Source organism: Stigmatopora argus, chromosome 11 (assembly GCF_051989625.1).
Source record: "Stigmatopora argus isolate UIUO_Sarg chromosome 11, RoL_Sarg_1.0, whole genome shotgun sequence".
NCBI classification, from domain to species: domain Eukaryota; kingdom Metazoa; phylum Chordata; class Actinopteri; order Syngnathiformes; family Syngnathidae; genus Stigmatopora; species Stigmatopora argus.
This window is the reverse complement of record NC_135397.1, coordinates 5,008,919-5,033,339: the sequence shown is the minus strand read 5'-3', so window position 1 is coordinate 5,033,339 and position 24,421 is coordinate 5,008,919. Positions and strand designations below refer to the sequence as shown.

The 24,421-nt window shown below is 38.9% G+C and overlaps 1 protein-coding gene across 9 annotated transcripts in view; it reads right to left on the bottom strand.

Moving 5' to 3' along the window:
• Positions 1–2,296: 2,296 nt before the first annotated feature.
• Positions 2,297–24,421, bottom strand: part of adgrb3 (adhesion G protein-coupled receptor B3) — a 94,320-nt gene continuing 72,195 nt past the window's right edge. For 5 of the 9 annotated variants that reach the window (XM_077612555.1, XM_077612556.1, XM_077612557.1 and 2 more), the window contains 15 exons: positions 21,913–22,039; positions 21,008–21,111; positions 20,813–20,915; positions 15,356–15,506; positions 14,192–14,261; positions 13,738–13,804; positions 12,742–12,845; positions 12,186–12,284; positions 11,424–11,595; positions 11,253–11,348; positions 9,817–9,856; positions 7,928–8,604; positions 6,670–6,705; positions 5,651–5,755; positions 2,297–3,387 (listed from right to left, as the gene is read on the bottom strand). In XM_077612555.1, coding sequence (XP_077468681.1) covers positions 3,199–3,387; positions 5,651–5,755; positions 6,670–6,705; positions 7,928–8,604; positions 9,817–9,856; positions 11,253–11,348; positions 11,424–11,595; positions 12,186–12,284; positions 12,742–12,845; positions 13,738–13,804; positions 14,192–14,261; positions 15,356–15,506; positions 20,813–20,915; positions 21,008–21,111; positions 21,913–22,039 — 2,140 coding nt within the window. In that variant the 3' untranslated portion in view covers positions 2,297–3,198. The remainder of the gene's footprint in view (positions 3,388–5,650; positions 5,756–6,669; positions 6,706–7,927; positions 8,605–9,816; positions 9,857–11,252; positions 11,349–11,423; positions 11,596–12,185; positions 12,285–12,741; positions 12,846–13,737; positions 13,805–14,191; positions 14,262–15,355; positions 15,507–20,812; positions 20,916–21,007; positions 21,112–21,912; positions 22,040–24,421) is intronic. The other 4 variants (XM_077612558.1, XM_077612559.1, XM_077612560.1 and 1 more) reach the window with 3 other exon arrangements.

Sequence of the window (24,421 nt, the reverse complement as noted above, 5' to 3'; positions counted from 1 at the left end):
CTGGTAATTATGATGATTTCTGTTGGTATTCATTTCAATGCAAGTGCATCGTTCTGATTTAAATATGGCTCTGTGAATTGATTGACATAATGAATACCCACCCATCCCCGTAATGATCGTGCCTCATGAATACATATTGCTATGATGGGCACAAACACTGTTCTGAAGCCCCATATAGACCATTTAAGACATTACTAATTCATGCATCCGACCTCTTTTCTCCTTATTCTCATCTGTTTTCTTTAAACAGAAGTACATTTCTTTATTGAGCTGTTGGAATTTGCTGCTGTAATGAGTGGTATCAAGTAACATTATGCCCACTATCGTATGGTACAGAAATTTAGACCTATCTAATGTATACTCGATTCCAAATCCTGTGTGGGAGAAATAATAAATAAAAACATTTTTTCAACTCCTTATTTTCCTCCTAATGTGGATATGAATCAAACGAAAGTGACAGTTAAATACATCCATCCTTGGATTAGTGTAACACACTCAGCCTTTGCCTGAGGCAGATTTGCATGAAATTTGCTGGGCTTGTTCAATTAGTGTTAGTGGCATACGTACTGTGTCACTGAGTATTGTGTAAACGCGCTTTGGAGTTTGCTTATTATACGATATGCCGCCCCCACGTCGCTTGCTAATAAACGAAATAAGCCATGAGCGAAGAAAAAAAAATTATAAGGCAGAGATGTCAGAACACTATTCTTTAATCTTTTCCTTGCTGCATATTTTTGGCAAATTTCTCCTTTTATTTGAAAATGAACAGTCACTAGCAAACTGTTTAGCAAGTCAGCCTTTAAATTGGTATTGTCGCATTGAGCAACAAAACTTGAGCATGATGAGGTTAGATTTAATGTTTATCAAAAAATTAAAATGTTTATCAAAGTGATAATATATACTGTAAAGGGAGGCATATAAGAAAATCCCTCCTTAGGTTTTTAGCATCCAATAATAGCTGCTTGTTACTACAAGTTTCCCTATTCATTCATCCGATAATCCAGATTATTTTCCATGGCCTGTCATTAAAACCTAATTCCAAGGACTGGGATTAATTCTCAAGTACTGAACCGCTACCTACTCTTAACTTAACTTTTTCAGGGAGTCTAGGAGAAAGTTGTCCATCAAAAGCTTCCTGGCTTTCTGCTTAATCATCGATTGATGATTTCCAACCAGCTATTCTGTTTCATCACAGTACTTGGTCACCTCTTATCAAAGAGACAAATGGCAACTATCAGAACACTGATGCAGGTTATCTTATTCTTAGCCCTTAGATTTTGAGTTTGGTACAATAAGGCGTGTGATCTCGTGATTGTACTGGAATGGCTAGACATTTCTGGTTCAAATTTAGAAACAATTGGTCCACCAAGGATAAGTGAGTGAGTGAGTGAGTTCTAGGGTCCCTCTGTAGCACAAGTGTCAAAGTGGCGGCCCGGGGGCCAAATCTGGCCCGCCGCATCATTTTGTTTGGCCCGGGAAAGTAAATCATGAGTGCTGACTTTCTGTTTTAGGATCAAATTAAAATGAAGAGTATAGATGTATATTAAATTTCCTGATTTCCCCCCCTTTTAAATCAATAATTGTAATTTTTTAATCCATTTTTTCTGTGTTTTTAGTTCAAAAATCATTTTGTAAAATCTAAAAATATATATAAAAAAAGCTCAAATAAATATTGTTTTAGATCTATAAAAACTGAATATTCAGGGCTTTTTAATCCAGTTCTTTTAATCCATTTATAAAAAAGTCTATCTAAAATGGTCCGACCCACATGAAATTGAGTTGACGTCTGACACCCCTGCTCTGGAGGATAGCGTTTAACATCCATAGTTTAATCTGCCCCTCAACTAGTTAATAGACAGTATGTGTACTTCCACAATTATGCACTCGACACTCTGTGGTTGGCACGTAAAATCCATAAAATAATGATCCCAAAGTCTATGTGAGTCATTAAAATAGTTCATGTTTGAGAGAAATAAACATTGGTAATCATTAAAAAACGAACAATTTTCCCCGCTAAAGTTGTGCGACAGATGTTTTTTTTCTTATTTTTTTTTAAATCACTGCAGTGCTTGTTGCATAGCAACTTTTCACTATATCACCTTTTCTTTTCATCTTTAAAAGGAAAACCTTGTGGTGTGAAAGAAGCACATTTCCATTGAATATAAATACATACAAAATAAAGTATCAACAAATTGGAAGTGACAATAAAGTGAGGCGAGCAAAATGGACGAATCCAAGAAAACAAAGTCAGAAGAACTCGAAGCAAAAAACAAAATGGACACCACCTCTGAAGCAGTACGAACATATTTCCTCTTTTATTTACATTCCTTTTCAAATGAGAACATTTTCGCTATAACTTTTGATCAGGTCGGCATTATTTATTTTTTCTCATTAAAATAAATTGGCACAATTAAAACATATGTAGACAAAAGTTTATTTACACCATACAACATTTTGTTATGTTTTTTTCTTTTTTAAATATTTTATACAGGGCTGCAGATGGGAAAGCTTGCCAGGGATCTTTCAAGCGGGTTCCGCAGTATTAAATTTGTGAAATATATTATTTATATAAAAGTGAGTATTATCTTTATTGCATTGAAAGCAATGAAGAATGTAGCCGGACGAACATTCATTTTAATATGACACAAAAGATCCTCTTTGCCTTCCACGTTTTTAATACTAGAAAGTAAAAAGTGTCGCAATGGCCAAACGGACTGTTATAAACGTTTTAAAAACCTGCATAAATATATACATTGTGCTCCCGGGCCTAGTAGCAACCAGGCCCAATGAAGCTGGGACCACATGGCGTGTCATTTGCTCGGTGAGGGTTTTCTTGACGCTGTTAATTTGATTTATTTTTTCTTTTTTTCCATTTCTCGCCAATTCCATGAAAAGATAATTCGAAAGACGTGATGGTAGATATTGTACACCAGGCTGCCCCACACTAAGTACACTAGTGAGAATACAAAAAGTAACACTGATGGTATTTATTATCCCTTTTTCCACAGGATCCCTCTCTTTCCCCTTCTCTTTCATCAGTCTTGTATTGGCACAAAAAGTCCCTGCCATGCTCCGATTATCCCGACATGAATGCCAAGGCTGTTAGAAAAGTCTGTTGCTTTTTTTTTTCAGTGCAAAATACATCACATCTCCCCCGTCGTTTTCTCCTTCCCGACGTTGCATTTTATTCTCTGCCCTTTACACCTCTGTTTGGAAATCCCCTTCCTGGACGTCCAAGGGGAGGTTGACACATTTTTCCCACTCGGCGGGCGTCATCTCCAGTGAGTCCTTGCCGCTAGAGTCTAGTACATTCATGGTGGCGTAATTCTGATACTCGCACGCCGGGTTGTAGCTCTCCCATGGATTCTTGTTTGGCATTGCCTTGTCCTGCGAACACGGTCACATGAGTCACCCACCACATCTCATGAACTTTTATACCTTCCATGCTTTTCTCTCTTCGGTCATCCCTCTATTACAGGGGTGTCCAATTTTTATTGGCCCGCGGCCAAGGATGAAAATATCACTGAATGTGGCCCACACAAGAAGCTTAAGTTCAGCCTACATTACACTACTATCAGCTTTAACACATAAAACGCATATCTCTTCATTAGCTGAGGGGTCAACAAAATCTGAACATGTTGACAGAAATGTACATAATTGTACAACTTTCGTGTTTTGTTTGTAATTATTTTTGTTCTCCAAAGTTTCTATAATGCAATTATAGGTATATATATTTTTGAATAGCCTTATACATTTTTTATGGATGGCAGATTTCCAAAATATCAATATATACACATGAATCTTAACCAGGTTGGATGATTTTGTCAACTACACACACATCTAACAAATTACATTGATCAAACTACAATTAAATTTATTTTGAAAATAGCCACTTCCTTAGCAGTGGAGTGTCCACAATTGTACAATGACACGATCTCATTGGCTCGTTGGATTTCGAATGTATTTCTTCTTTTTTAAATTTAGTTGTGCATGTGATAGATCACATTATATATTGAAGTGATTTATCTAGGTCCCTTCCTTTAGATCATAAAAAATGAGATTTTAACACAGGTGTGTAGACTTCTTCAATCCACTGCATACGTTTTATATGTGAGTCATTTGTCTCGGTGCTCTCGCATTGACAGCCCCAATGATGCTATTGCAAATAGGAAGGAGGCATCGCTCGCAGGCAGGGAATATGAAATGGAAAGTCATTTCTGTGAGAATCGCTGCAGTAGATTCATGGGGGGGAGGGTAGGGGGATACTGGCAAAAAAAAGGAGGAAGTTGTGTGTGTGTGCTGATCTTCTATAGGTTTGTGTTTGCAATACTAAGAAGGAAAGGGAGTTAACAAGATTATGGCCGCTAGGAAAGATGGCTTATAAAGCAAAGTTATTATTATGGTGATTTAGAGAAGGTGAGATTATAGTATAGTTTAGGTCCATCCTGAAATTTTGCCTGACACACGAGCATCACAAACTTTTGTGAGAATTGTTATGGCTCCGGAAAGTCTATTAGAAGCCCACACAATCTTCTATTTAATGGTCTATGATGTCTTATCGGGTATTGGATATGTCCGGTATAAATGAGCAAATATCTACGTTTTATTCATCTACGGCAGAGGTTTTGTTGTGATCTTAAGATTTATTATCCGTTTTATTGTGCCTTTCCCACTACTTTTAAAGATGTTTTCCAAGTCGCTGTTGTCTATGTCATACAAAGTGAATGGCAGGGCCTTGTAACACAAATAGTCTTCTTTTCTGACTTCATTATAGGGCCATATAACGAAATGGTGAACATTGTCTGTGTAAAATAAGCTCTTGGACTCCAGTTTCATATTCATCAATCACTTCCATTATACCGGATCTATTTGAATTTAAGAATGAATTTAACATTTGATCTTTAACTCAATCACTGACTGAGAGAGGAAGATTAAATGAATTAGATTTAAAGTCCGAGACGTTGTAAGTGGCAAAAGTAAGAACTTCCCCATGAAACATTTGAACAGCAAACTCCATATTGGTATTCTATACTTCACAGCAGACATGATACATCTTACAATTTTAGGCAAGCTGTAGTTTGATACCTTCTGTGTAAAAAAGCAATGGTGGATTAATATTAAATCATTTGTTACAGCTCTCATGCCACTATTTTGTAACATCTAGGCATCAAAGTGGGTCACATGGGAGAAATCAAATGGGAATTGTGTCATAGTGTAAATGCAGCCTCAGAAGAACAGCACACTTCAGGTTAAATAGGGATGTGGATTGATTAAATAATCGGCCATGCATTTATGGTTAAAAAAAAGGATGGTGTTGCTAAGTAGGAAAATATGTATGTGTATCAAAGTGCATTCATGGCCTTGCATTGGAATGGATGCACTCTGGATAGCGGCTACATTAGCAAACATCTTTCTTCCCTGTGACTGGCCTGGTGGAGAAAATGCATCTTTTCTTTCAAGAAAGGGGAGAGGGGGCAGAGGCGTGTCACCCGAATAACCCCGCTGCCCCCCAGGGCCAGCTGCTGGCCCTGTATAAATGAACAACCTGTTCTACATAACCTCTCATTAGCACAATCACACACACGTAGCCTGCACTGCACATCTAAATAAGCTGAGATCCGTCCCCCACTGGTTTCCTGTTACTACTCACCATGCTTCCCATATTTGGTATGTCTCGAAATCGGTCCAGGGTTTGAAATTTCTGATTCAGTTCCTGGAACAGCTCCATGTGTCTTTTCCTGGTGTGCATGACTTTCTGCAATGGCAAGGGTTTTTGCTTTGGTATTGACAGCCAATAATGCAAATGCATCTTCTCTCCACCCACTCACACTCTGATCAATGTGTTAGTGTCAAAGTAGTTTGCTTGTAGGCCAGGTTTCAAACAGATCTGCTCAGGTCTGCATATATATAACACACTGCCAAAATAAAGGAAACACTGGGATGATTTGGAAGAGGCCGGCAGAACCGCTGTACTCAAAACGGGAGCACTATCCACGTTTAACTTAATTCTGTTGTGACAAATTGCCTCATTTAACGTTTTGTTGGCGTAAGAGGAACCCTTATAATCCAATCTTGGCGCAGAGCTTCAATTTAAAGGGCTTGCTGTGTCTACTTTAAACAGAATGTTCCCTGTGCCAGAAACACTGACAGACGATTTAATTCCGTTTCCTTTACTTTAAAAGAATGTAGTAATTATATATATATATGTATGAATATACATATATATGTTTATATGTATAATTATATACATTGTGTGTGTATATATGCAGTAAAACCTGATTTGGGAATGCAAAGGGATGCAATAAAGTGCCAAAAGGGAATTTGCACAGCTTGTGACTGGTGGTCCAAGTCAGACATGAAATGTGCAAATGACTTTAAAAGCATATCATTTAAAAAAACAACACAAAGGCGATGGATGGAGGAGATGGAGGACAAAATGTTAATGAGAATGCTTGTCCTGTTTGTCAGTTGACAGCCTTGCTTTTACCTTAACTACACAGTGTGCAAATAAATCTTGTAAACTCCAATAAGCTTAAAAGGTACAACAAGTTTTGTGTAAATCAAATGACAAACACAAGGATAGCTTTACCCCGTTTTTTTGTTTTTTTTTAAATAAACAAATACATTAACAAAATGCATGTCTTGAGGGAAGGAGCATGTTTGACGTACCTCAAAGTCCAGATCAGAATATCTTGATTTTCTTCTCTACAAAGGAGAGAGGGGAAGCACAGACAAACAAAAAACATGAGGGATGAGGTAAAAATCAGGCCAGCTACAACATAGCAATTCTAAAATTAGTATCATAATGTCTGCTTTACAAATACAGCACTCCCAACATTTTGATTTGTTCTGTTTTGTCACATCAATAAATGGATGTAGGTGACTCAGCTACTGTGGCTCTCTAGATGATTCTATAATATTTCAAGAACTAATAATAAATAACAATTATCTCAACAATATGCTTCATTTTCCTTGATTGAACAGCCCAGTTGCCACTTCTACACATGCCTTTAAATCTACTGCTCGTGCCAGCCAATCACAAACCTTATTAGACTCCAGCCACTGAAAAATATTCAAGGACGGGAACATCTTAATTTACATATGTACGTACACATTTCAGACACAGCGGGACAAATATAGCGTGCAAAAATAAGTCATACTAGGGTACATTAAACAGCTTTAGTGGCAAAGACGCCATCCTCCAATATTTGGAGGTACTCTAGGAGATTCAAACAAGAGGATTTAAACTAGAATGAGGTTTAACAGCTTACAAATTGTGAGAAACCAAAGCAGCCTGAAAAAAAAATTGGATGATCTTGTGAAAAAACAAAATCAAACAACCTTTTTTTTCATATGGGCAAAGTACTAAGCCACTTCATCTATTGGATATGCTGTATGTATGTATATAAGTTCTAAAATAAGACATTCTACATTTGTTTGTTATGTAAAAATACAAAATAAAAACGTTTTAAACCATTTTTACAGAAGCCATCATACACATATCTGGTGTGAATATTAAGATTCTGCCCATGTAGTTTGGCCTGAAATACTGTAAAGGAGCTATTAATATTTCACGTCACTCGAGCTCTTAAATTTTGGCTAAAAATCCACCAGACGATGACTCAATATTGCTGAACGCTTGCTAGTAGTTGGTCCCTTTCATGTGACTCAGTGTTACTATTTTTAGAAAGGCCGCACTTGTATTTGTTATGATTTAATAGGTCTTACTTCTGTTGTCTCTATTCAATTACTACATGAATGATCTCTTTCAGTGCTATTGACAATGATCGACTTGTAATCATGTGGTGCTTTCCATCCCTCCGCCCGTAACTGAACGGTTCATTGGCTGCCAGCCCTCCCAGTTCAAATAGATAGGAGATCTATTGCTAACAATGTTTTAAATGCTACAATGGTTTGTGTAGTATACCTCTAAGGAACTCATTGAGATCGTAGAGCCCGTCTCACTCCTCGAGAGCCCGGCGCTCTCCTCCATCTCAGCAAGGAAGTTCTTGACGGCAGTGCGGGGTTCAAAGGGCAGGTTCTGCATCTGCTCAGGGGCGCTGGGGTACTGCTGCTCCAGGTTCACATTCATGTGGTCCATGCCTAATGGGCTGATGTTAAAGTCAGGGCTCATCTTGTAATGCATCAGCCTGTCGTGCGGCAGCGTATCCATAGTGATGTTCATCTTGTCCTCCTTCAGGTGGGCGGGTAGGGTAGCCGACCCCGAAAGCGGCACCGCCGAGCCGCGGGGCATGACGATGTAGTCCGTTTCCATCATCTGACCCTGTTGCGGGTGGCCCTCCATGTCGTGGGCGCCCATGTTTTGGTCACTTTGCCGCATGGCGTCGTCGGTGCACAGGTACACGGCTCGGCGCAGCTCGGCGTTGGTGTCGCCGAGCGACTGATCTTTTAGCTCGCCCACTCCCATGGGCAGATGCAGAGCCGAAGGCTGCTGGATTATCACTTTGGAGATGATGTTGCCAGGCAACGTCGAGTAGTTGAGGCCTTCCGGAGCCTTTTCGTCCTCTTCGTCATTGAGGGAAATGCGAGAAAGTGTGCCCGTGACGGTGGCGGCGCGACACGAGCCCATGTCCTTGTGGAGAGCTGCCAGAAAAGAATTAAGTTTGAACTCGGCGGCAGACGTGTTGCTAAAGAAGTCGGTAAACTGCACTGACAGCCAAAATAACACAGTGACCGCAGATGTTTTTTTTTGTTCCTAGCGGAGTGCCACATTAAACAAATCAACTGATTAAAAAGAGTGCTAGGTCTAACACATTTGTTATACGTGAAATTTGTATAGCTTGAAGGACAATGAGTTTCTTTCAAATCCCGATTTTTAAAGGTAAATATAAGAGGATACAACATAAACTTTGATCTGACAGAGTTGAGTGTGAGAACACTTTTTCCCCAATGTACATTTATTGCTATTAATTGCTGCCAAAGGGGACCAATTCCAGATTAAACACTAAATGACTTATGACTCTGAATACGCATGATGAGTTGGCTTTTAAAACCTTTAAACTTGTTACGCCTTAAGTATCGTCTCATCAACATTTACGCTCAAGGTGACAGTTGAGAATGTGACTTGTGCAACACTAAAACCAGGAATGGCAAAATTTTGTCAGCACGGAGAGTAATCCGTGAAATTCGCTGCAGTTTTACTACCGTCTAATTTTGATCATGATTTATTCACGAGGCCTGAATGTTTTTGCATTTTGTATGAGGCAGGTGCCATTTTTTCTGACGAGACTGCACTAGTTTGAGCGACGAAGGACAAAGCGCTGAAAACTGTGACTAACTTTTAGGCGTAACCGTTGAAGATTTCCTTTTTTGAAAAACAAAAACATAATCTTGTCACCCATATTTATAGCAAACTCAATGACACTGAGCTAAACAGCACAAAAATGATGTTGAAATGCACAGCAGTCTGTTTTCAGTTAAAAAATAATTAAAAAAGAAATAAAGGGAGTGGCCAACTGCTCTTTTTTTTAATGTTTTGCACTGAGATTAAAGTCAGTGCTTTGGTAACTGTGAAAAAACTCCTTTGGGGTTTGTTGCCTGTTATGTAACTGCAGCTATTTTTACAGTATAACCTCTTTTTGGGGTTTCTAGTTGCAATGGTTGAAGATTTTGTTACCTTGCTCAATGTAAATGAGTACATCCCAACATGTTACAATAATAATAATACAAAAACAAAGGTTGTCAACTACGTCAGTCCCATCACCGCCAGCATTCATGAAAATTATTCCATAATCACATTCAATGTTCTTTTTAAAGGCCATGTACTTATTGTATGTTAAGCGCATTTTCTCTTACCTGATCGGCAAGCAATGTCGACGTCCTTCTCAAAATCCGTCTGCAAAGAACACGTCATTCCATTAACAGGGCATAATAATATAGATTTTTTTAACATAGGAGAAAGATGATGCAAGCCAGTCAAATCCCCACCAAAAATATCCAATCCATTTTTTTCCTGGAATACTTTTCAATAAGCTCTACTAAATCCTTTTTGAACATTAATGAGGTGTCAGATGAGTGCATATCTATGCATAATAATGCAAGTGGAAAAGAGAGGCATTATGCATCTGCTGCAAATGAACATTTTCAACTGAAAGAGCCAGATGCCTCTCTGCTTTTGTGAAGACTATTTCCCACAGAGGTGTATTAGAATACTAATGGCAGATCATTTCGACGACATGCCCTGGGTAGCATGGCGCCAGATGAAGAGAGTGACACGCCAATTTCAAAGGTCATACGGAGAGCGATGCACTATTATCCCGGAAGGTGAGATGAGGGCCTGATGGAGATGGGGTCAGTAATTTTCTTTCAAACGGAAATAAAGTGTTGAGCTTTAAGGGTCGAAGTGGAGCACCAATGACACGTTGTGTCCATTCAGGGATAGTTATAAAACAATGGAAAAAAAGCGTGCTCTTGTTCATGCTAAATATTGTCAAACATCTCACCTAAAACCTTTCATTAAAGGATGCTGGTCAATTTTTAATTTAAAACAATGATGCAAAATTGCCAAGGTTTGAAGTGACATTTTGACAAACAGTAAAAGGGAGATGAAGAAAACCAGCAGTAAAATACTACGGTATGAAGCCAAAATAATAAAATGCTTAAGTGAGATTTGCATGTTAATGCCATGTTGCCTCATATAAAATCTAAAAGCAATTTATCATGTGGCGCATTTCCCATTCTCATCCATTTAGCATTAGTTACTTATCAATTTTGCTCTTAGATGTTCTGAGAAAGACAGATGGAAGACTAATTTGCATGAAGAAAACATGGTTGTGCCACTTTCTGCTGGACATTCTATTTTTCTTGTTTTATTGTTGACTATTTCTAGTGACCTTGCCATATTGTACTGATACCCAGTCTTGCATTGCAACAAATTCAGGTTTCATGATTGCCATCCTATTTTGCCTGACTGAAGGACCACAAAAACAGCTAAAAAAATGAAAGCACACTCAATTTTACAAGATTTGCTGTAACCTCTCAAATACTGCTGCTATTTTGCCCGACTTGAGAAAAAGGCATAGAAATGATAAATGAAAGTGCTCAGCTCATACAACTTCTGCACTGTACGGATGAGTTCTTTTACTACCCTTTACAACTTTTGAAACTTGATCCGCTCCCCAACCACCCCCCAAAAATAAACAATCATAAAGTAGAAATACTTCATTGCAGAAACCAATGGTGCTGTGGTGGAAAGAAAGCTCAAACAAATAAAGTGGAGGAAATGCCCTTACCATTATCTGAGCGTGGCCGTTAGGAAAGCCCCCAGTTGCATCGCCACTGATTGGATCTTGACAGTTTCGAAGTCGACATCGGAATGCATCTTGTACCTAAGGATGAGAATATTTTGTTCATTTAGTCTATTCTTTTCCTTTTGGATGAAATGTGGAGATCAGGAGATTTACCTCTCTCCGCAAGATACAGTGCACCATAACTATGACAAAACCCTGCAGTGAGTCAAAGACCGCAAAGAGGATTTGAAAAAGGATGGAGCGCTTGTCCGTCATGGCAAGCACTGCAGACATCCAGGTTAAGGCCAGCAAAGGTAGGACAACACAGGAGCTCCAAAGGGATGCCCTGAGAAAGAATATAGAAGATATATTAGCGCTATGGTATCATGTAATGCACATGTGTCAAAGTGGCGGCCCGGGTGCCAAATCTGGCCCGCCGCATCATATTGTGTGGCCCGGGAAAGTAAATCATGAGTTCTGACTTTCTGTTTTAGGATCAAATTAAAATGAAGAGTATAGATGTATATTAAATTTCCTGATTTTCCCCCTTTTAAATCAATAATTATAATTTTTTAATCAATTTTCTGTGTTTTTAGTTCAAAAATCATTTTGTAAAATCTAAAAATATATATAAAAAAGCTAAAAGAAACATTGTTTTAGATCTATAAAAAAGGGAATATTCAGGGCTTTTAATCCAGTTCTTTTAATCCATTTATTAAAAAAAAAATCTAAATATTATATCTAAAATGGTCCAGCCCACGTGAAATCAAGTTGACGTTAAAGCGGCCCGCGTACCAACCCGAGTCTGACACCCTTGATTTAATGGAAGTATTCAGATTTTTATTTTTTTTAATTTTTTGCCAGGATGTGTGATCCTGATTGATAGTCGACCTGATGTATATGCACCATTGTCTTATTGAATTCTCAGTAACTTACATTGCATTGCTCGCTGTCGTTGCTGACAAAGCAGTCGTTGATACAACACCACATTTGGCACACTTGAGAGTCAATCCTGTGTGTGGCTCACTCATCTGTCTGTGGGGCATATGAGACAACAGCGTGACCAACGTCGTTAACGACCACAAAACCGCCAGCGTTAAATATTAGCAACAGCACACCCAGCCAAAATGTGGGTGTAATATACTAGTTTCATCTTGGACTTATTCTGCCAACAAAATCTGGATTTGTGATGTTCCCATGAGAAAACCGACCCCTTTATGTCCTGGGATTTTCTATAGAAAACATTTAAATAACCACCAAGCTTAGCTCTATAGACATTTAGCGCAGCTATGAATACCATTGTTTTTTTTTTGTCAGGTAACAAAAATGGAGGGAAAAAGTTCATCCAAGTGATCAGTTTTGATATCATAATTGCGAAACAGTTATGATTAATACGGTAATTAGCACCAGAGTTCAAATTCAATATGAAATGATTACACATGCAGCATTTAAGTACTAAAACATTTCAAAAGAAGAAATTGAAGGTACTAACAAGGACGTGCTGTCATACCCTGCTCGATGCTTCATCTTCTTGTCCAGTATACCATCTCTGGACACTAATTTATTAAACACTAAAATTCCAATCACCATGTTCACCTGCAAGTGAAAGAATTAAATTTTCAACAAATCAGACCAACGCCATCATTATAAATATTCCAAACAGAATGCTAGACACATGACTTTTTCTTTAATAACAAATGACTGACGTCATTGGCCCATTTTCCCCTCAATTTTGCGTGTGAATCTGAGGTCTAACCTCTAACTTCAGTTTTTTTCCCCCTCATATCTGTCACATTTCAGCCAGCGGATGAGCCATGGCGTGCACACTCAGTCCGCACGACAGCCTTAGGAAAAGATCTGCCTAATAAGAAACACTTTTCCTCTCAAAGGCACCTTCATCGAGCATTAGCAGCAACTTTACTTGCACAAAACCAGAGCATCGGTGTGCAATTTTAGCCTTTATGCAGTCGCTTTACAAATAAATTCACGCTTTCCCTGTTCACGAAACCATTTTAGGTTGGAGGCAAATGAAAACTGGAGCAAAGATGAATACAAATCTGCCTCTGTGTGCCTCTGAATCCTAAACCTTTGTAAAATATGACTTTATTACAAATGCCATCTCAGATTGCAATCTAAAGTTGCATATGCTATCCCTGTGGGAGATGTCACTATGACAGATTAAGAGCTATATTATAATATTTTTACTCTGACAGTTCACTAATACACATTTAAAAATGAGCCCTTATTATTATCAAAAACATGTTTGTTCTGACATTGATATGCTTCATGACTTTAAAATGAACTTTAAAACATCTTAAATCCATTAATTTTTTCTGGTCGTTTATTCTCACAATGGCCGCGGGGGTGCTTGAGCCTATCTCAGCTAAAAACGGGCACCCTTAAATAGTTCCAAGCCCATGGGAAGATGATAATGTATCAACATTGTGCATCACGCCAAATTTTTAAGAATTTCATCAACTGGACTTACCAAAACAACAGCAGCTGCAGGTCCAACAAAGGCATACAGAAGACCCCCCTCCAAAGACAGCCAACAGCTGCACAAAAAGCGGGGGGTAACAGTTAACTAGCAACCAATGATAAACATCTCCGTTAATGGCACACAACAAAATAACATAGCCTTGTATCCCACCCAAATTGTCAGGGTAGTGGGCGCCATATGCTGTAACTCTATTTGTGGATTTTGACACACTAAAGAGATTGTAAGCAGTGTTCATGGCATCGCTATCAAGCTGCGATACAAGTCGAGAAATTGGGGTCCTGCTGAGCAATCGCTAAATCCGATTGTGTTTGTGGGACTGTCTTTATGGCTCTGTTTAGGATAAGTGAGCCACTGCAGAGGCTCTTAATCACTACGCTTAAGTGTTGTCATAGACTAGTGCATGCACAGCAAATATTCAATGCTAGCAAAAACGCCAACTTACTATAAGGGGGTCCCGTAGCCCTTTGTTTTGGTGAATCCCATTGATACAGCAACCACTAAAGCCGGTAATCCTTTGAAAGAAAACACTCAATAATTAGTCAAGACCTCTTTGCTTTCATGGTAAAATAGAGAACCTTTTGTAAAATGTCGGGAAACTGCACGCATGGCAATGTAGGAGATACGTATTCTACTTGAATATGTTTAGAACTGCAGAAATCCAGGGGAATTCTGGTTTAGGATGTAGTCAAGTAGGGTGAAAAAAGAATTTAGGAAAAGAAAAGAAAATCCAGTTCCCTGGTAAGAGGGGATCAGTTCCTCCTCTTCTGTGTGCTCAGAATGTTAATGTTTTGGAAAGCACATGCAGGTGCTATTGATCTAATCAGTTCCCTGGAAGCAGGAGGTGCATGCGGCCCTATTGGCCATCCACAGACTTTCTCTGCAGTGCTCAAGAGGTAAAATGTGCATTCTGTACACGGGGCCCATAAATCACCGCCCGCAGTTTTTCAGAAAGGCAGAATGAAGAGAAAACAAGTAACTCTGCGCATCCCTGGTAAGAATCCGTCCAAAAGAAAGAAAAAAAATCACATTTTAAATGTGATGAACATCACGTATGTACTATTTCTAACCAGGAAAAAAGACTGTTTGCAAAATACATCGGTTTTAACCTGTGATAATATCCTGGAGTATCTAAATGAAGAGTAAGAGCTTTTGTTCAAGAAGCAAAAGCTCTGCAATGACTAAGAGCTCCATGTTTGTTGCTAGGTAACAGGAAGAATGAACGTAGGCTTTTTCAAAAACATTTTTTTTCCTTTTAAAAGGAGATATTTCTGTTTGCCTGAAAGAACACAGTGGACCAAGATTCACTCAAATGTTTTTCCAATCATGATTATTTGTGGTTTGGTGGAATTTGATCTTTACATGCGAATGTAATTTTACAAACAACTGAATAATAGTAACTTCCTTTGGCAGCTCTGAATTCTAACAATATGCCACTCATGATCCTCCCTCCTTTCCATCCCATAACTCAAGGTTGGTCCATGTTGATTGAGGTGGAAAACCAGCATAGCCTGATAGGATGAGTCTCTCATCTGCTCATACATTGACTTTTACCTTGAATTGAAGGGCAGCTGAGAGCTGTCCGTGAGAGGTTCTGCTTCTGACTTACCCCAGCCTAGACAGAGAAAGCGCTTGCGGATGAGTCTGGTCCGAACCTTTCCCGTCACTGCCATGTAAGACTGCCAAGCCTCCGTCAGAACCCAGCAAAACGACGCCAGGAAGAAGAAGTGCAGAAGGGCTGTTGTCATAATGCAGACGCCCTATTCACAAATGGAGAAATGGAAAGGGATAGGCTTGGTTAGTAAATCTTTTGTGAATAAGCTCATTAAGATTCCCCTAAAAAACAAGGATTTTCACTGTGTTCTACACGAAAAAAAATTAAAATAGATGAATGAGTAGCATCAGCGGCGGCAATGACCATAAAGACCAAAGCCGCAGGATGCCACGGTGTTTCATTCCCCCTGCATTGACCCTCATTAGTATGCCGGGGATGCCACCTGCGGGCATGTGAGCCAAGGTCAACTGTTTTACACAGAGCAAAATGGCAGCAAAATAAAAAAAAACTTCTTAAGTGACAGAGAAAGCTGCACTGGAAACAGAAGATAGCATTGGAGCTCAATAATGGAACGACGAGTTGCGGCTTCATTAGCTTGTCCATCCGTGTTCCACAGAGAGACGCTGCCAGAGGGAGATTGTTTAGGAGAGGATTAGAAATAAAGAGGTATTCTTAAGAGTCTTCTCAAGGCACAGTGACACTGAGTGCAGGTGCCTCTACTTTTTTTTTAAACTACAAACAGTCTATGAGAGTCGAGGATAGTGCGAGAAGGTAACGACTGATGTGCATCGTACAATCCCAGAGCGTCTGCTCAGTGACTTTTCCTCTAAATCTCCATAGAGAAAACCCAACTAAATCCATCCCCTGTTGTGCTCTTGGGGTTCAAACGAGAGAATAATCCTGCATTACCTCATACCTGACAAGTGGGTAGGTATTTGCTTGAAACCACAGGAGACACTAAGGACATGAATGTGGATTGGAAATCGACAAGAAAAGCTTTCAGGTGAAGTGGGACACTCCATACAGAAAGTAAGTAAGGAGGGTAATACCTTGACATGGTTTAAATTGATAGGATATGCAGCCGAAGGATGGAATATTACCGTACTGTATCAAAATGCTGCCTTAGAAATCAAATGTGACAAATTTCTATTCCGTTTTAATGCGTGACCACCAAAATTGCACATAGCGGTACTAATAACTTCAATAGCAGACTATATAGATTTATCTATAATTCAAGGACAAAATGGGCCAGATATTGACGAATGAAGCACAGTGAACAGGTTATAATTCTATTACTTTGCATTTCATTTGATGAATATTGATTATGGTTGTTTTGTTGTAGCGTCAGCTGTCAGATACGCATGTTCTTAATAAACAGCTCTGTCTTGTTTCCCGGAAACAGGTCATCTGTTTCATAATTGGTTTACTGGTGTCCTTATAGCATCCCATCTCATCAGTGAATGCAGATGAGCATGCATCATTATCAAGTATATGAAAGCACCGGGCGACTATAACCAGTTAGACAAAAACAAGCAAAGTTGAAACCGGGAGTTCACACTGGCCTTTAGAAAAGCAAATGTCGGGAGCACACTGTGCTGGTATCCATGGAAACAAAGAAAGTGAGGAAGGCAGCACATTAAAATGTTGTAGTACTAATAGACATTGAGATGGGAAGCAGTTCAAATGGTTTAATAGAAGCATGTTAAAGCCCAAATATACCTATATCTTTAAAGAATATTTTAGACACTAGTAGAAAACTTGCTGTTGTTTGTTTTATATCCGTAGACTAAAAAGGCTTTTGTGTGTTTGATATTGTTGACATTGAGTGCAAGTGTATGAAAGAGGATTTCAGTAATACATGGAGTGAAGGAAAAAAAATATTCTTGAAGCATTAGAAATTGACTCTAATTGGATTAAACTCATGTTGACTTAGCATTTCATGCTAAATCCCTCAAAGCATGGAGCTATTTTACTTGCCAATCACTACGAATTGTTTCATTATTTCGTATTCTTAAAAATGACAAGGGGAGGGCTGCAGGCTAATTAGCAACTGTTAGGCTTTTACAAATACTGAGTACTTGGTGTGATCATATACATGTATGATCAAACAAGGTTTGCTCAACATTTTAAACAATGTAAAGAAGCATCATCAAATTCAAAATGATTTTAAACATGTACCAATGATAGAATAGAGCAAAAAACATGAAAAGACAGAGGGGAGTTCTTTGACAACCACCCACATATTGCTCAGTGCATTCCTACCCATTACACGTTGATCATTTACCAAAATGATCCAAAACTCCCAGATTCCAAATTCTCTAACTCCCAACGGCACCTACATTAAGGCTTTTGATTGGCTTTCAGCAGCCCAAGATGAACAGAAAGAGGACAAAGACAAAGGTAACTAACTCTCTGACTCCGATGCTCCCGAGAGGACACCTCCACAACTCAGAGAGAATTTGTACGAGTTGACGAGCAACTCCAAATCCACAAACAATAGAGCCAATTATGCGCACTTCTTTCGAGAGTTTGATCAACAACGCGTGAAGCAGAGTCATGCAGCAGAGCAATTAAACCCACTCCAGGTCTATGTTTTCACTGGCCTACGCTCCAACATGAGGTCTGATCAAACATCTGCAATATTCCGCAAATATTAGTGACAGTCTAAAACTGAAGGCAAGTCTTCAATCATTTTCCTTTCTTTTTCAGCAGCAGGGAAGGAAACTGACAAGACTATAGCTTGCCAATTATTGGTGCATCCCTTTTTGATTCATGGCAACCAATTAAAGCTTTCGCACAAATGCTTCTTTTAAAATTTTATGTTTCTGTAACCATTTGGTTATTCGAATCTAATTGATTTATGTCTGTCTGGTTCATCCTACAGCCACTCATTTGAACTTCGTTTATTGCTCTTTCGACACCAGTAATTAATGCTCCCCGAGAGATCATTATTTATGCCGTGGAAAATAAACTGTTACAGTACTTGATTTGGCCTTTTTCTGGGTATGATAGTGCATGCAACTCATTTTTGAGAAAACTGAAACAATTATAAACGGTTCTTTTTCCTCTCCCTTTGAAATTAAGCTTCTTATTAATGGATTTTTATGGGCTGGCTTCATATTTCTTTGTTGCGATTGTTTGCTTAGCAGCTACTTCGGGTGCATAGAGGATCTGTAAATCCGAGCATGATTGTTCCATTATCCAACAACACTGTGAGTTACCAGGTTTCATAGCGCACACCTTTGTTTTGTTGCTAGGAAACCATAGAAAGAGGGAACATTTGTGAGAAGTTGAGTTATTTACAGGTACATGCTGACTTATGAAGAGAAAAACCATAGAGCCACGAATGAAAAACATTTTGAGGCTAATAATGGCTAGTTAGACATGTTCTAACTACAAAGATTTGTCGAATCTCTCCGAGAAACATCTTGTTATGTAAATATCCCATAATAAGACGGCTTATGTGAACCATTTCTAAGCTGTTGTTCAATACGTATGGTCACATGCATTGTATAGTGTAAGTAAAGTGTAAATATAGTGCTCAGGGGTTGCTATGACAATGACAGGGCTTAGAATTGCCTCATTAAAATTCATCTGCAATTAGAGGGAGGTCAGATGACTACATCATGTTGCCTTAAGATATTCCTTATGACACATGTCTGCTACATTGTTAAAATGTGTCAATATAAATACTTTAGTTGGGATGTTTACATGGAGCTTAGAGCTCTGTATGCTCATGGATTTAGATAAACCCACTGGATATTTTTGATGCAAATACTTATCTAATTAGGGGGACTCTGAGTGCGTATTATTTGGTAAGTGGTCGTCTTTGTAATCAAGTAATCAAGACTTCAACAAGGCAGGATTCAATCAGACGAGACTTCAAATCAACTCCGCTCTAAAATCTCTGCAATTCTGTGCATTTATCACCCAGACCGCTACTGAGTAACAGTTAAATGTGTTCTCCATAAATGTTATTTATGCATTAATGAACTCCTACATTTCTTGGAGGATTTATACATACTGTAAATGGATGATAGCAATCCATTTTTCACAGTTTCTTATTTCTCCAATAATTCTCAAACCAATGATTAGCTATCACTGAAAATATAATAAATAAAGGTATTGCAATAATTAACGAACAGCGCCTTATACACACCGTTAGCAAGTCTAAGTTGTTCACATAAAGAATAAGAATTGTGAAGTCACAATATAGTTTAATGGGAGAAAACCCCCCCGGAAGAAACCAAAAAGATGAAACGAATGAGGCAAGATAGTGAATCAATTGGGAAAAGGTAAAGCATCAATTCTTCTATATAATAAAATGTCTTTGTATTCTGTGTCGGGATGCAGTGTTATGATTGAGGAAGGCATTTGTGTGGGCGGCTATTAAATCATAACAACTGTTTGCCAACTTTTTGTTTTACGTTTCACAGACCACTAACCAAAACTAGAGAGCCAATGCATATTTATGAGCTGCCGTTGTCGTTTTGAGTCATGCTGACTTAGACGTCGACTTTAGTCCTTTATTACCAACAAAAAAGAACAAACAGCACGCGTCTGAATCATTTTAGACAATTTGGCAAAGTACAAAAACTACTTTTAAGCTGCAGTATGGTTTTTAATATTGTTCAATTTCTTCTCTCAAGAGCTTCATTAGTCTTTGATTGAGTTTTGCACCCTGTCCCGTGGTGTGTAGGTCATGTTTTAAAAAAAACACCCAAAAAACTCACTGACAATCTACTGCATAGCTCCTCATTTAAAACAACCCACGCCCCAAATGATTTCAAGTCACCATTTCAAAGTAATCCATCCTTTTCTAACATTTTAAATTGTGTGTGCGTGTGTGAAAAATGCCACCATTGTCTCGATAAGGCACATTTAGTTTGTCAGTATGACAGAGGACAATACCACTCCTGAATAGAAACCATCTGAGCAAAGTTGCACACTTCTCCTCTAACTGCAGGAAAAAACTTCATTTTCACTTTACATTATACACTAAATACCTCTTTGAGCACATTACCCCAAAGAAAATGAGTAATTTCTTAAATGGAGCTGTACCAAAGTTGACACCTTCTTGTTTATTTGCAAACTATAACGCAGAGAACAGCTGCCATTCAAAAGGCAGAACAAAACATTACACAGTCGATAAGTGCATTTTTGTCTGTCCCCAAAGTTCATTCTTCTAAGACTCTTTAAAAAAAGTCACATTTAGACACCCCAAAACCAAATCAAGTCTTTCCTTCATCTTATTCTTTACATATTGTCATCAATATATGGGCAAATCAATGACATTATGGTATGAACCTTTGGTTTATTTCTGTTCAAAGTTGAGTTGAAATGTTTCGACTGCAATGCCAAATCTTGACTTACAAATACAAATAAGCCTGTATTTCCTTATAACTAAAAGTTAAGATATACCAGTAACCCCCCAAAAATCTTTTCACTTTATTCCATCTATGTGTTTCTCAAGTATTTAGATATACTTGTACACCATTAAATGACACTTACCACATTGTGTGTCTGCGTCTGTCCCACAAGGATCAAAATATTAGAGCAGATGATAGATAAGCAGAAGTTGAGCAGGATGATGGAACGTTCAGAGCGAATATATCTGAGGAAAGACCAGCCGTAAAAGGTGATTGCTCTTTTAAATAAAAGACACATAATTAAATATTTCATCATGGTGGAGCCATTGGTCATTACCTCCATAGCACAGCATAGATTACTGCCAACGTGATCAAGGCGAGGCACGACAGACCGCAGCCAACTATCAGCGTCACAGATGGGACCCCTGAGTATTCCATGGTCTGTGGAGGAGACCAAGTAGGACCGGTCAGTGGGAGCTCAAACATGGTGCATGCTGGACAGTAAATCTTTACGGATGCAGTAGTATAATAATCCGTAGCAATATATATATTTTTTTTTACTCTAATGAAGAAGCTGCTTTTTTATTGTAGCTGCCTAAATGGCACCAATACAATCCATCTATTATAATATTGGCAACATTGCTAAAAAAATAATAGCGCAGGTCATCTTAGATGAATTTAAAAACCAAACGGTGCAAACGTGTTCTCCACATATGTTGCGATTATAATATTGCTGTTCTTTGCGTGTATGGCTTCTGATACCAGTCATGTAGGCTACTATTCTATTCATGATTCTGGCAGTGTTATTTTCTTTAGTTTTCAATTATTCATTAATAGTAATTTCTCTATTTGAGGCCTGGCAATGATTTGCTCTCTCTCTCTCTGGGCATTCAGTTGTAACCCAATACAGGCCTGTACAAGGCGTACTGTACCACTGGATGCTTTTACTGTAAATTACTTCAAAAGCACAAAATCAGGATTTCTTCAATCCATTTCCAGACATGATCATTCAAACCATCATAACCTTTAGCTCCCTTTTTGGGCTAATGTGCCGAGTATTCGATGACATGCATAGTTACTGTTCACACACTGGATTGGACCCCTACCACCATCCCCACTGACAAACACATTGACACACACAGACACAAACTCCACCCTCAGCATCGAATTAGCTGGATTAGCGCAACCCTTCTCATCCCACCATCCGAAAGATAAAAAAAAAAAGAAGAGCAGCTCACTTACCATTTCTCTGGGTTGCTGAGCCAAAATGGCGAAGGTAGACACACGATCACATAAGCATTTTGTATGCGAGGCATCTGTCAGCACAGTTCTGCAAGCCTTTGTGGACCAGGCTCCCCAAGAATCATTCCTACAATCACAAGAAGGAAATATCCATGCTAGTCACACACGTGACGTTTGAAATGACTATCTTTGCCCTTCTGTTTCTTAAATTGTCGATCCGACTCGAACGTAACGCGAGGAGCACGAAAAAATAATGAAATAAATGAGATGAGATGAAATGGAGAAGCTCCGCAGCTCCCCGAGCACGCAGCTGTATGCAGCCGAGAAAAGCTTCGCACATTCGGGGAGACAAGGCGGATAGAGACGCTTAGAAATGGAGCTGTCCGAGCAGCCTGGTGCTGAAATCGACGTAACCGCATCGCGAGATCCGCTTCGAAACGACGTGTCATATTTACCTGCATATCTTGCCGCGCTTCCCGTATGATTTTTCCCCCCAACCGCTTTCCTTCCTTCCAAACGGTCGCTTTTGCACCTGTTATTCCGTCCTTTTCTTTTCTTTCCCCCCTTTTCCTCTTGCACTGCTTTAATTAGCAGCCTTTGACGCTTCCTAGCAAGGATTTTTCACCCTGGAAATCAGACTGATGCTGCTCGGCTCCTGGCCGGCGTCAGAGAGGGGGGAGGCTGGCCAAATGAGAACAGCAGTACGCGCTATTGCGGGGTGTGTTGACTAGGGGGGATGTCGAATTCCAATGGGGGGAAATAATGATTGGGGATAATTCCTTTAAGTCGTTGTACGACTAACAAGGGGGTCGCCTTCTAGTAAGAAGCGAGGTAAATTACAAGCTCGCCAATGTACGACCACCCCGCCAGAGCAACGCGAATGGTTGCTGCCGGTCTCCACTTCACAGCATTCTACTAGTGCAATCAAATGAAGGACCCCTGTTATAATAATTTCATTTTAGGCCATTAGGTCATTTGCTTTTAATTTGTTTATATTCTACACACAGCAGGTGGGGAAAATGTCTTGAGAAAAAAAATACAAAACAATAGAAAAAACATGAATAATAATAAAAATGACAAAATGAAAAGGAACTTTTGTGTACAAATGGTGGAAAATGACACTCAGACTTTTTGTATAAAAAAAACACACTATGATTAAGAGAACACTCCATGAGGCACAAATTCTCTTGTCATTTTAAAACAGGTTCAAATGAACTACGACCGCCCGGCTCACTCCTCACATTCGAAACAAGTTATGTCTAACGCCCTATTGTGAGTACTTGTGAATAATAGATAGTTTTTTTCTTGTTTTATCACAAAACTAATAATAACATTTAAGTTATCATATGAGTTTGTTGATTTTCCACCTAGGGACATACAAGCTTATGATAAAAGTCAATAACTATTTTATTTGTTCATGAAAATGAAAAGTATGGAGAAACGCCGCAGTCCTGAATCAGTAGGAGAATTTCTTAGAAATGGCTTTACACCATCATAAATAAATACCTACATTGGTACAATCTTAACAAAAATGTAAGCATAGCTCTTGTGTTGAATCTGAATCAATCCTGCAATTTTCCCTTATGTCATGATGTGTGATTGTAAAGCAATGTATTAGTGCACCAAGCAACCTCTGCTGTGTCATTTGATCAATATGGCAGCAACGTTTATTATTCCAGGAAGGGACAGTGGAGCCTGTAGTCTGAATTTCCCAAAAGGGTTGAGAAGTTCCAGCCTGTCTGCTCGTCCTAACACATCAATAAACTAAAATCTACCGTGTTCTCTTATCACGACTTCTCACCATTCTCCAATTTAAATGACCCAGCGCTACACGTTTATTTCTTATCTCTTGCAGTTCAGCTGACGCATTGGACTAATTCAACTCATTTTTAAGGAGGAATCATGAGACTGAGACAGAAACGATAATCAATTAAGATGAGCTCACAGCTCAAATGTGATGTATTATATGTAAGGTTAGGGATGAAATCCCCATTTGCTCCAGTTCAAGGATTTCTGTATGAACATTAAATAATTCATCTTAGGTAGAAGGCCACTGTTATGATTATAGAGCTGGCTGACAGTCAAGCCACTCACTACAGTCACATTCTACAGTGCATTGGGCTCGGAAATAGATGCTCTGAATATAGCCATATTTTGGTCCATAAATATACAAATCAAAGCATCTTTCATCAACAATCCTTCCAACAGTCGCCACGACTGCTGCAGATCCATTTTGCGCTTTTAACACCAACTTGCAAATCATTCTGTGAGTCTGTATTGCCGAGTTCTACAGAATATTTCCGTTTTTTACCACCCAAACATACAAAATAGCACAGTTGTGTAGCTGCAGGGGAGATTGGACTGCACACAGACATCAATAAGAACACCAAAACAAAGGCTGCTCTGGAAATCAGTGGTCGTTTCCAATGTTAGTGGAAGAGACTTTTTTCCCTTTCCCGTTTTTTCCCCCCCATTGTTTGACATTACTCCATGGAGTGCTTTAATAAAG